General features: G+C 51.0%; 1 protein-coding gene across 1 annotated transcript in view; it reads left to right on the forward strand.

Annotated features, from left to right (window-relative positions):
• The first annotated feature begins 426 nt into the window (after positions 1-426).
• LOC141073063 (uncharacterized) overlaps positions 427-12774 on the forward strand; it is a 40233-nt gene continuing 27885 nt past the window's right edge. Inside the window, exons 1-6 of the mRNA XM_073560379.1 lie at positions 427-559; positions 1601-1748; positions 2067-2246; positions 3255-3378; positions 11316-11413; positions 11492-11570. Coding sequence (XP_073416480.1) covers positions 1671-1748; positions 2067-2246; positions 3255-3378; positions 11316-11413; positions 11492-11570 — 559 coding nt within the window. The 5' untranslated portion in view covers positions 427-559; positions 1601-1670. The remainder of the gene's footprint in view (positions 560-1600; positions 1749-2066; positions 2247-3254; positions 3379-11315; positions 11414-11491; positions 11571-12774) is intronic.

Genomic DNA, 12774 nt, shown 5'->3' on the forward strand with positions numbered 1-12774 from the left:
AGCCGCCGGAATCTCACAGGAGACAGAACAAGAGGAAGTGTCTGCTGCACTGCGAGGAGGGGGAGGAGCTGAGGTGACGTCACCACTGTCACATGACTGCGTAGTAACTGCAGCTCCACCACTTCTCTTCTAAACCCCGCCTCCTGATCACATGACGGTGACGTCACCACATATTTACCTCACCTAAGCCCCGCCCCCTGGCCACATGACGGTAACGTCACCTTCTTCCCTCCTGAGCCCCGCCCCTTGGTCACATGACAGTGACGTCACCACAGGTCCTTCACCTCGTCTATCCTGAGCCCCGCCCCCTGGTCACATGACTGTGACGTCACCACAGGTCATCCACCACTTCTCTCCTGAAGCCCCGCCCCCTGGTCACATGACGGTGACGTCACCACAGGTCCTTCACCACTTCTCTCATGAGCCCCGCCCCCTGATCGCATGACGGTGACGTCACCACAGGTCCTCCCGCGCTCAGTGCAGCCGCTCCGTCCCGGGTGTGCGCAGCTCGTGTTCTCTGCGGTCAGCCAGCAGCAGATTTCCGGTTCCCGCCATTCCGGTGAGATGACAGGAGGGTTTGTGGTGAATCTGTGAGAGGAGAGTGTGGGGGGAGATCAGAGCTGTTCCTGTGGAGGCTCCTGCTCCATGTGACTGCGGCTCCTCAGTGTTGGGGACGGGCAGCATTGTATGGGGGATGTGCAGCGTCTCCTCCTCACCTCACGGCGCCCGCTGGTGGTGTAGTTACCACGGTGACCGTCCTCCACTGGAGGTGTAGTTACCACGGTGACTGTCCCCCACTGGAGGTGTAGTTACCACGGTGACCGTCCCCCGCTGGCGGTGTAGATACCACGGTGACCGTCCCCCACTGGAGGTGTAGTTACCACGGTGACCGTCCCCCACTGGAGGTGTAGTTACCACGGTGACCGTCCCCCGCTGGAGGTGTAGATACCACGGTGACCGTCCCCCACTGGAGGTGGAGTTACCACGGTGACCGTCCCCCGCTGGAGGTGGAGTTACCACGGTGACCGTCCCCCCGCTGGAGGTGGAGTTACCACGGTGACCGTCCCCCCGCTGGAGGTGTAGTTACCACGGTGACCGTCCCCCCGCTGGAGGTGTAGTTACCACGGTGACCGTCCCCCGCTGGAGGTGTAGTTACCACGATGACCGTCCCCCGCTGGAGGTGTAGTTACCACGATGACCGTCCCCCGCTGGAGGTGTAGTTACCACGGTGACCGTCCCCCACTGGAGGTGTAATTACCACAGTGAACGTCCCCCCGCTGGAGGTGTAGTCCCCGCCTACGAGGCTGATAATGAGCGGTCAGATCGGCGGAGGAGGCCGCGGTGGAGTTACCGCGGTGACCGTCCCCCCGCTGGCGGTGGAGTTACCGCGGTGACCGTCCCCCCGCTGGCGGTGGAGTTACCGCGGTGACCGTCCTCCTACGAGGCTGATGATGAGCGGTCAGATCGGCGGAGGAGGCCACGGTGGAGTTTTGTGGCTTTTCCTCCAGATTCTTCCTGATAAATGTTGATATTTGGGCAGAATTTAGTGATTGTCGTTCTCTCGTCCCCTGTGATTTCCATCTTCTCCTTTATCATGAAGACGCCGGCAGGACGAGATCCCTCCAGCTGATCCAGTGCTCATCCCTCCTCCTCCTGAATGACCCCCGAGGATGGACGAGGACAGGGATGAGACCACCAGGAGATTATTCCACTGCGCCCTGGAGATCATCTCCCTGCTGAGCGGAGAGGTAACTCCTCTACATTTCTATCAGCTTTATTGTGTGATGTGACGAGTCCGACATCGGGAAGAGGAAATCCAGAATAGGAGAGAAGGATTCTCTACTGTAAGAGCAGGGATTCTGTGGAGCTCTCTGCCCGGAGGAGTTGTCATGGGGATTCCCTGTAAGAGCTGTAGAGGGGCCGGGATGTCTGTCCGGAGTGTAATAATATTCCCGGTTATGGCCCCAGATTACTGGAGACGGTTATTGATCCCGGGATTTCTACTGATTGTCAGATCTGGAGTCGGGAAGGAATTCTTCTCCCTAAGTTTCTCTCTCCATACACAGGATTACACAATAGTGAGGAAGACACCGGGGGACTGTGTGACTCCCATCATCCATCTCCAGGAGTCAGGAGGGCGGAGCCCGGGCCCCATCACAGAGCCTCCCCCGCACTCCCCGATACATGAGAGGAACAAGAAGATCCTGGAGCTCAGCAACAAGATGATCGAGCTGCTGAGCGGAGAGGTGACTGCTGGGACATTATACAGGACTGGAGGATTCTGGGTGATGAGCGGAGAGGTGACTGCTGGGACATTATACAGGACGGCACTGGAGGATTCTGGGTGATGAGCGGAGAGGTGACTGCTGGGACATTATACAGGACGGCACTGGAGGATTCTGGGTGATGTGCGGAGAGGAGACTGCTGGGACATTATACAGGACGGCACTGGAGGATTCTGGGTGATGTGCGGAGAGGAGACTGCTGGGACATTATACAGGACGGCACTGGAGGATTCTGGGTGATGTGCGGAGAGGAGACTGCTGGGACATTATACAGGACGGCACTGGAGGATTCTGGGTGATGTGCGGAGAGGTGACTGCTGGGACATTATACAGGACGGCACTGGAGGATTCTGGGTGATGTGCGGAGAGGTGACTGCTGGGACATTATACAGGACGGCACTGGAGGATTCTGGGTGATGAGCGGAGAGGTGACTGCTGGGACATTATACAGGACGGCACTGGAGGATTCTGGGTGATGAGCGGAGAGGTGACTGCTGGGACATTATACAGGACGGCACTGGAGGATTCTGGGTGATGAGCGGAGAGGTGACTGCTGGGACATTATACAGGAGGGCACTGGAGGATTCTGGGTGATGAGCGGAGAGGTGACTGCTGGGACATTATAAAGGACGGCACTGGAGGATTCTGGGTGATGAGCGGAGAGGTGACTGCTGGGACATTATAAAGGACGGCACTGGAGGATTCTGGGTGATGAGCGGAGAGGTGACTGTTGGGACATTATACAGGACGGCACTGGAGGATTCTGGGTGATGAGCGGAGAGGTGACTGCTGGGACATTATACAGGACGGCACTGGAGGATTCTGGGTGATGAGCGGAGAGGTGACTGCTGGGACATTATACAGGACGGCACTGGAGGATTCTGGGTGATGAGCGGAGAGGTGACTGCTGGGACGTTATACAGGACGGCACTGGAGGATTCTGGGTGATGACGGTGTCGTTGTTGTCAGGTTCCTATAAGGTGTCAGGACGTCGCTGTCTATCTCTCCATGGAGGAGTGGGAGTATCTAGAAGGACACCAGGATCGGTACCAGGCCGTGATGATGGAGGAGCTCCGGCCTCTTACACCACGAGGTGAGCAGCGAGGCTCCTTGTTGGCTCCGGTGGATGTGATGACGTCTCTCCGGCGTCCTCCTATAATAGATGAGTTTTCTCCAGACTTGCTCTGGTTTTCTCTACATTTTCTCCGTCTGACAACAGCTTTCATTTTCCTGATTATTTTCTTCTGATCTGTGAGTCGCGGTTTCTCCGCTGTCGTCTCGTCTTCTTCAGTCTTGAGTCTTCGTTCTCTTCTTTCAGAATCTTTCTCCTTCCTTAGAGCATCGGTCACATTTTCTCTGCAGATGTCTCGTCCTTCTGTCCGTTCTCTCCTGTGAGTTTTTTTCGGTCCCTAAGTCTGTCGTGGATTGTTACTCAGCAGAGTCGGGGTTAATGTATGATTTTCCCCCTAATCCGCTGTCGCTCGTCTGTCCCTCAGAATCGGTGCAGGCTCAATGTCGTCATCAATTGTGGTCGGCGTCCAGCTCCTCCCTCTTGGCTGACACTTGTGTCACCTTCCTTGGACTCCTCCTTCTCTGTCTTCTTCTTTGTGACAAATCACTTTCTCCGTTCTGTGCACAAAGTCCTGCATAAATATCGTCACCGGACCGTCCCTCAGACCTCGGGACACGAGTCGCTGTCCTGACATAAAGATGGAAATTGGTGGAGCCGATCACCCGTCAGAGTCTGACATGGAGGCAGGGGTGAACTTAGCCCCTCTGCTGCCTGAGATGAACTGCAAAATGGCGGTGCCCCCTTGTGGTTAAATCAGTACAAATAAATCTGGTTTACTCTTTACTAGCCTACCTGACACACATGTAAAATACACACTCTTTTAAATAGGAATATATTTGAAACATTGATCTTTACACTTCTTCAGGGACTCAGTGCCGCCTGAGGCGAAGTGATCAACTTGCTTGATTTTAGGTGCGCCCCTGGCCGGGGAATAGTGCTTACTGTAGCGCTTCTTCCCCGGCGGCCGTCCTTGTGGTACTGATACGGCACACCTTTGCCACACGTATTACACACATGAACACGGATATCTCCACTACCGGTTTTTCCGGTACCGGAAATATCGGGATGTGTGAAACCGACCTGAAGCCACATCACACGTTCAGTATTTGGTCAGTATTTTACCTCAGTATTTGTAAGGCCAAATCAGGAGTGGGGGAGAAATCCAGAAGTGGTGATGTGTTTCTATGATACTTTCTCTTTCCCCCATGACGGCACCACGGAGAGAGAGAGGGATCCGCCCTCAGGGACAGGAAACCTACAGATGAAAAAGCCGGTACCTCTCTCCCACATCAGTTGGTTTCCTGTCCCTGACGGGGAACCTACAGCACGTACCTGCAGTCGACGTGGGATGCCGGGGACCGAGCCAGTCCGGTGACAGGCAGCGGGGCTCCCTGCCTCGGCTGGGTCGAGGCCTTGCGCAGGCTCCCCCCGTAGCACCACCACCGAGTTCGGCGGGCCTTGAGGGTGAGTGGGGGAAAGGCAGCGAAGATCCGTGCACGAAGCCTGCTGATCCCAGAAAAAAAAAAAAAAGGGGGTTGCTGTCTCCTTTAAAAGAGTGACGGCGGTCACTCAAGGAGAGCCCCCCCGCCGAGCGCCTGACCCAGAGCGGCCTGCGGAGGATGGCGGTTCATGGCCGCAGGGTGCAGCGATGGGGATGGCAGCGGTCACCGCGGGCGTCTGAACGCCGGTACCAGACGCGCGAGCAGCAGCTTTCTTAATGAGTCGCGATGCACTGCTGGGAGATCCCGCAGTGCGCATGCGCAGGTGTCACTTCCGGCGAGGGCTTAGACAGCGGGGAGGAGGCGCCAAATTAAAAAAAAAAAAAATATATATATATTAAAGCCCCACTAAAAGAGGAGAGGCGATCACTATGAGTGGAAAGCCTCAGAAGGAGAAGGAGACGCGGCAGCGATCCCCGAAGCAGGGGCGGCAGCCACGAGAACAACGCCAGCGCGACTCCTCGCAGCAGCGGTCATACAGGATCGCGGCGCAGCCAAAGCTCCACCATGGCAGCACAGCCAGAAGTGGATTCAGCGGTGGAAATAATCCCTACGCCCGAGACGGTACCTCTCGTTCCACAAGGGGGTGAGTGATCTCCGTGAAAGCCGCTTGCTAATGTGCGATTATTAATTTTTTCTTCTCAGGGGCGCAAATGCACAGCAAAATCCAAGCACATGGTATGTGCTATATGCACGGAGGAGCTGGCCCCTACATGGCAGAAAAAGCTCTGCGCAGCATGCATAGAGCAGACTATACAGGAGGAATCTCCGAGATTTGCTTCAGACCTCAAAACATTGATAAGGACCCAGGTAGAGGACGCCCTCAAGGGAGTTAGAACCACTAAGAAAAAACGTAGATCCAGGCATAGATCTCCAGAGTCCAGTGTTAGTGAATCAGGGAGTGGATCATCTAACTCGACTTATTCATCATCCTCCCAGTCATCATCATCACCCTCAGAAGGGGGACGCAGCTGCTTCCCTATTAAGGAGACGGACACACTGGTAAAAGCCATAAGGACAACTATGGGGCTTGTAGATGAACGCCCTAAAAAAACGGCGGAAGAGTTAATGTTCAGTGGACTGGAACAAAAAAAACGGAGAGTTTTCCCGGTGAATGAAAAAATCCACTCTCTATTCAAACGAGAATGGAAAAAAACAGACAAGAAAGCCCTCCTAACACCCAAGAGGAAATATCCATTTGATGATCCGGCCTGCGCCCTATGGAGTAAAGCACCTAAACTGGATGTGGCGGTTGCAAAGGCTTCTAAAAAATTTGCACTGCCTTTCGAAGATATGGGTACCCTGAAGGACCCAAAAGGCAGAAAACATTTTGAAAAACGCTTGGGAAGCGGCAGGAGGGGGACTAAAGCCAGCCATAGCAGCCACATGCACGGCACGTGCCTTAATGGTTTGGTTAGACCACCTAGATTCCCAAATAAAAGAAAAAGTCCCAAGGGAAACAATACAAAGGTCAGTTTCCGTAATGGAGGGAGCAGCAGCTTTCCTGGCAGATGCGTCAGTAGACTCAACTAGGTTGGCGGCCAGAGCAGCCTCCTTCTCAAATGCCGCAAGACGCGCCTTATGGCTAAAATGCTGGCCGGGGGATCTGCAGACTAAAACCAAATTGTGTGCAATCCCATGTGAGGGAGAGTTCTTATTTGGCCCAACGTTAGATGACATCTTGGAGAAGGCGGGGGACAAGAAAAAATCCTTTCCCGGTTTCCCTAATTAGGCATACAAACGGCCTTTTCGGAACAGGAGATTTATGCGGCGAAGACCCCCAAAAGGGAACAGAGAAGGTTGGGAGGATAAAAGAAATAAGAACAAAGGCTTTATGTTCAACAAGCCCTCCGATAACAAAAAGCCACAATGAAGGTGCTCCCTGGGTCGGGGGAAGATTGTCCTACTTCTTCCAGGCCTGGGAAAAAATATCCGCGAGCCCGTGGATTCTGAACATAATAAAAGAAGGACTGAGACTTAAATTCAATACCCTCCCCAACCATTTCTTTGTGATAACGCCCCAAAGGACATCACACGAGCAGCTGGCTCTGCAACAAGAGGTCGCAAACCTAAGGGAAAAGTGGGTACTACAAGAAGTCCCCTACCAGGACAGAGGCAAAGGCTTCTACTCCCCTCTCTTTCTCCGCAGAAAGCCAGATGGAACATACAAGGCCATAATAAATCTAAAGAGACTGAACAAGTTCCTGGAAATTCAGCGTTTCAAGATGGAAACAATAAAATCTTGTGTAAAATTGCTTCCTCCATCATGCTTCATGGCTGTATTAGACGTAGAGACGCTTACTACCATGTACCTATTCACAGGGACCACAGGAAATACCTCAGGGTGGCGGTGACAATCCAGGGGGAGATAAAACATTATCAGTTCAGAGCTCTCCCCTTCGGGCTAGCTATTGCCCCAAGAGTATTTACCAAGATAATGTCGGAAGTGATGGCCCACATAAGAGAGCGAAACATCCTGATAGTCCCATACCTGGACGATCTCTTGGTAGTAGGCGTCACCTTTCACCACTGCAAAGAACAGTTGGACATGGTCATGGAATCTCTAGTGAATCTAGGATGGATGCTAAATTTGCCCAAATCCAGACTCGTACAAAGTCAGGTACAGGAATACTTGGGAATAATACTGGACTCAACAGAACAAAAATGTTATCTTCCACAGGCGAAGATTCAAAAGATGACACAGATGGTGTCACAAGTGATAGCTTCCCCAGTAACTACCCTGAGAAAGGCAATGTCTCTATTGGGGTCAATGACAGCCTGCATACCAGCAGTACAGTGGGCACAAAGCCACACACGAGTCTTACAGTGGGAAATATTAGACGCAGACGTTTCCCTACACAGGAATTTAGACAGGCGGTTAAACATCTCACCAAACACAATACACTACTTGGCGTGGTGGACAGACCCAGCCAATCTAACCAAGGGGGTCCCTTGGGCGTTACCAACGACAAAAATCTTAAATACAGATGCAAGCCCCTGGGGGTGGGGTACACATCTAGACAGCCAGGTAGCGTAAGGGCCCTGGGCTCAAAAAAGAGTCAGTTTCCTCAAACATGAAGGAGCTGCTGGCAGTGAAACTAGCTCTCGTTCATTTACTAGACTCACTTCGCTCCCAACACACAAGGGTCTTCTCAGACAACCGGGTAGTGGTAGCATATCTAAACCACCAGGGGGGCACCAGGTCTCGAGCACTGATGGAAGTGACAAAGTCCATCTTTCACCTAGCGGAACACAATCTGGAATCCCTGACAGCCCTCCACATAAAGGGGTCGGAAAACCGAACAGCAGACTTCTTGAGCAGAACACGCCTAAAGCAGGGGGAGTGGGAACTAAGCCAGTCAGTCTTCAACCAGATTGTGAACCTCTGGGGCCGACCAGAGAGAGACTTATTTGCAAACAGTCAGAACCGGAAATTGGAAGCCTTCTGCTCAATAGATCCCCGGGGGGGCCCAGTAGCTCTAGATGCCTTCACGATTCCCTGGTATTATCATCTGGCTTACGCTTTCCCTCCAATATCTCTCATCCCCTTAGTACTGAGGAAAATACGGGGGGGACAAAGCGATGGTAGTAGTAATAGCACCCTTCTGGCCCCAGAGAATATGGTTCCCCTGGCTGAGAAGAATGTCTGTAACAGACCCCTGGGTTCTGCCAGAATCTCCAGACCCGCTATCCCAGGGACCAGTGTATCACCCACACATAAAAAACCTACACATGACAGCTTGGCTTTTGAGAGGGAACTCCTAAGCAATAGGGGCTTCTCATCGAACTTGGTAACCACGTTACTGCAAAGTAGAAAACCAGTAACCACTGTGGCATATGGGAAAGTATGGAAAAAATTCATATCAATATCAGATTCTGACCCAACGGGGGAGATCCCAATAGGGAAAATTCTGGAATTCCTATAGAAGGGGTTGGAAAAGGGATTAGCTACAAGCACCTGGAAGTACAGGTGGCGGCCTTAGGGGCTTTGTATAATCATGACTTAGCCCGGAATCGGTGGGTTAGGAGGTTCATGAGGGCCGCAAGTAGATCTAGGCCGATCCCCCTACGTACCACCCCCCCTTGGGATCTAAACCTAGTATTGAACGCACTAACCAGATCTCCCTTCGAACCCCTGGCAGAGGCTCCCTTAAAAATATTATCCCTTAAGACCTGCCTCCTCGTAGCCTTAACTTCCGCCCGCCGCATTAGTGATATACAAGCTTTGTCTGCCTACTCACCCTTCACGCAAGTTCTGGATGATAGGGTAGTTCTTAGAACCGACCCAGCATATCTCCCCAAGGTATCCTCACAGTTTCATAGGACCCAGGAAATCTCCCTACCCTCCTTCTGTCCCAATCCCAAAAACAAAACAGAGGAGGTATGGCACACTTTAGACGTAAAAAGATGCCTGGTCCAGTATTTAACAACCACAAGGGAGCTTAGGAAGGATAGGGCTCTGTTTGTCTGTTTTCAGGGTCCTCGAAAGGGTCAAAAAGCATCAAAGGCCACACTGACGAGGTGGATAAGAGAGGCCATCACCCTATCCTACTCCTGTGGGGCGGCCATCCCGGAGGACGTAAGGGCCCATTCAACCAGGGCACTGGCATCATCTTGGGCAGAGAGCCGGCGCTTCAGTAGATCAGATATGTAGAGCTGCCACTTGGTCTTCCCCCTCTACATTTTTCAAACAATACCGTCTAGACTTGACCTCCTCTTCAGATCTCACCTTTGGGAAAAGGGTTCTGGAGGCAGTGGTCCCTCCCTAGATGTACAATCTTTGTAATTCTCTCCGTGGTGCCGTCATGGGGGAAAGAAAAAATCGTAGTTACTGAACGGTATTTCTCTGATCCCATGACGGCGCCCGTACATCCCCTCCCTTTCACACACACAGGTGTGCACATTAGAGTGAGTTAGCTTTAGTACTTAGCCACACGGTGCCTCTATTAAGCTTAAGTTGAGTAATTTGATTAATTTTGGATTTTTTATAACCATTTGAGTTGCAGCTGAGAGTTCTGTGTAATGCTCTGTAAACCAACTGATGCGGGAGAGAGGTACCGCCTTTTTCATCTGTAGGTTTCCTGTCCCTGAGGGCGGATCCCTCTCTCGGTGGTGCCGTCATGGGATCAGAGAAATACCGTTATCGGTAAGTAACTACGATTTTTCCTCTGATGGTTCCTGTCCTGGTTTTTCCTTACAAATACTGAGGTAAAATACTGAACGTGTGAACGTGGCCTGATAGATGGTTTCTGTTACTTCTGACTTCTTGCAGACAGAAGTTGCAGTCACAAGATGGCGCCGATAAAAGGTGAAGATGGCAGCAGGGAGTATAGGAGCAGGGCAGGGACCTTAGCTTAGAAGCACCACTCCAGGGCAACCCCCCAGAAAAAACACAAAGTGGTGCTCAGAGTGCAGAAGCCCAGCATTAAATCTACACTGAAATACATCCACTGGGAAACATAAAAAGTACAGCAAAGACCCAATAATTAGAGCAGATTAACAACCACAAATATATATTCAAGACGAAATGTGGAAAGCGCAGTGTTTCTGCATTTAGGAGCATGGCACAGGGGGCAGACAACCTGGATATATCGGCAGCACCCAGGGTGAAGGATTTGGGGCCATTTTGCAGACACAAATTACTTGTGAATAAAACTGGTGATAAATCTTATAAATTAATGCTTAGTAATAGTGCAACCAACGCTGTAAGAACAATGGAGATTCCTCCTGCTTTGTCCCGCCTCCGCACCTTCCTGGGAGCAAACATTGCCCCTGTGCACACAGGCAGGGCTGCCACTTGGAATTTCGGGGCAGTATAATTTTCGGGGGCCCCCTTGAGACTCCGCCCAGGCTCCACCACAGCCCCGCCTACACCCCTCAAACTGTCCAAAGTCCCACCACCCTCTCTTGGAAAAACTGCACTACTGCTGCAGCAGATCACACATATAGCCAAAACAACCAAACAAGACATCAGGAACCTATAATAAAAAATAAAATTCACTCACATTAGACAATCATGAAATAATACAGTTACAGAATATAGGGGTATTTTTTTAGAAAAGTAATACATTTTATTTCAGCAGTCATATAAATAGGCAGGGTATTACAAAAGACAATATAGGTAAACGAATTAATGCTGCATATTGTTGGACAAAACCACAAATGTGAATCTGGCCTTAGTGCGGCTCCTCCATCTGACTGACGAGGGTCTTCTCTGTCCCTCTTCTCAGGGTCCTCATCCTCCGAGTGCAGAGCAGAGAGCATTAGGCTTTGGCCTCACTGATTATCACTTCATACTTGGGGCCACAATGTGCTGGGACCTCGGTACCGGTGGTGAGGACCACAACAATGTAATTTATTCCCTGATACATGAGCCTAGAATTACCGGTTCTGAGAGACGTGTCTCATATATAGACAGATACACGGCAGGTCATGTATTCAGTCTGTGTGTCTCCACAGATGGATCCAGGAGGAGAAATCCACCAGAGAGATGTCCCCGTCCTCTGTATCCCCAGGACTGTCCAGAGGAGAATCACAACATCCCGGAGGATCATCAGGTAGATGACACTGAAGCCTCCACAACATCTGACCATGAAGTGATGGGACCTGAGCTCATCTTACATTTTTCTTTTTAGGGTGAAGATCTGATTGATATTAAGGTTAAGGTTATCGATGAAGCGAAAGAGGCGATCGCAATATGGGCCGATCAGCAGGGTGAGGAGGTCTTATCTGTTTTGGGTCTCCAACTACTACTACTGTCATCTTATCACATGACACAATCTATAGTGGTATGTAAAAGTTTGGGCACCCCTGTTCAATAATAATCTTTATTTATATAGCGCCAACATATTCCGCAGCGCTTTACAGTTTAACAGTTTCAAAACACAAGTCATAAGTAACAACGTTAACAATACTATAATTAGAGCAAAATAAACCGCCCCTGCTCGTGAGAGCTTACAATCTACAATGAGGTGGGGGAGATACAGAGTACAGGTGTGTATATACAATGGTGTAATTACAATGATGGTCTGGCCATCCTGAGGGAGTGAGGGATGGATGGAGATAGTGAATGGGCTACACACGCACACTTACACATAAAATGACTTTGATTAGTGAACGTGATAGGCCGCTCTGAACAAATGTGTTTTGCGGGAGCTCCTAAAAATATGCAAATTGTGGATAGTCCTAATTTCTTGGGGTAGAGCATTCCAGAGGATTGGCACAGCGTGGGAGAAATCTCAGAGTCGGGAGTGGGAGGTGCGGATTAGTGCAGAGGTTAGTCAAAAGTCGTTTGCAGAGCATAGCGGTCGGTTAGGCCGATAGACAGAAATGAGAGAGGATATGTAGGGGGGTGCCGCACTGTGGAGAGCTTTGTGGGTGAGAACAAGTACTTTGAATTGGATCCTATAATGAATGGGCAGCCAGTGTAACGATTGGCGAAGAGCTGACGCGTCCGAATACCGATTAGCCAGATGGACGACCCTGGTCGTTTCATTAAGTATGGACTGGAGAGGGGAAAGTTGAGTAATGGGGAGATCAATTGATAGAGCGTTGCAGTAGTCTAGGCGGGAGTGGATCAGTGCGACAGTGAGGGTTTTTGTTGTTTCCATGGTGAGAAAAGGGCGGATTCTAGAGATGTTCTTTAGGTGTAAGCGGCAAAAGCGGGCAAGAGATTGTATATGGGATGTGAAGGAGAGATTCGTTTCAAACATAACACCCAGACAGCGCACCTGCTGCCGGGGTGTTATTTTGGTGCTCGCACGGAGAGGGAAATGTCATATTAGGGAGGTTAGTAGACAGCGGGAGCAGAAGAAGTTCAGTTTTTGACAGGTTAAGTTTCAGGTAGAGAGCGGACATGATTTTGGAGACTGCGGACAGACAGTCACTGGCGTTCTTTAGTACATCGTGGGTAAGGTCG

This window comes from Dendrobates tinctorius, unplaced genomic scaffold, assembly GCF_039654945.1.
Source record: "Dendrobates tinctorius isolate UK_male_01 unplaced genomic scaffold, ASM3965494v1 ptg000296l, whole genome shotgun sequence".
Taxonomy (NCBI): domain Eukaryota; kingdom Metazoa; phylum Chordata; class Amphibia; order Anura; family Dendrobatidae; genus Dendrobates; species Dendrobates tinctorius.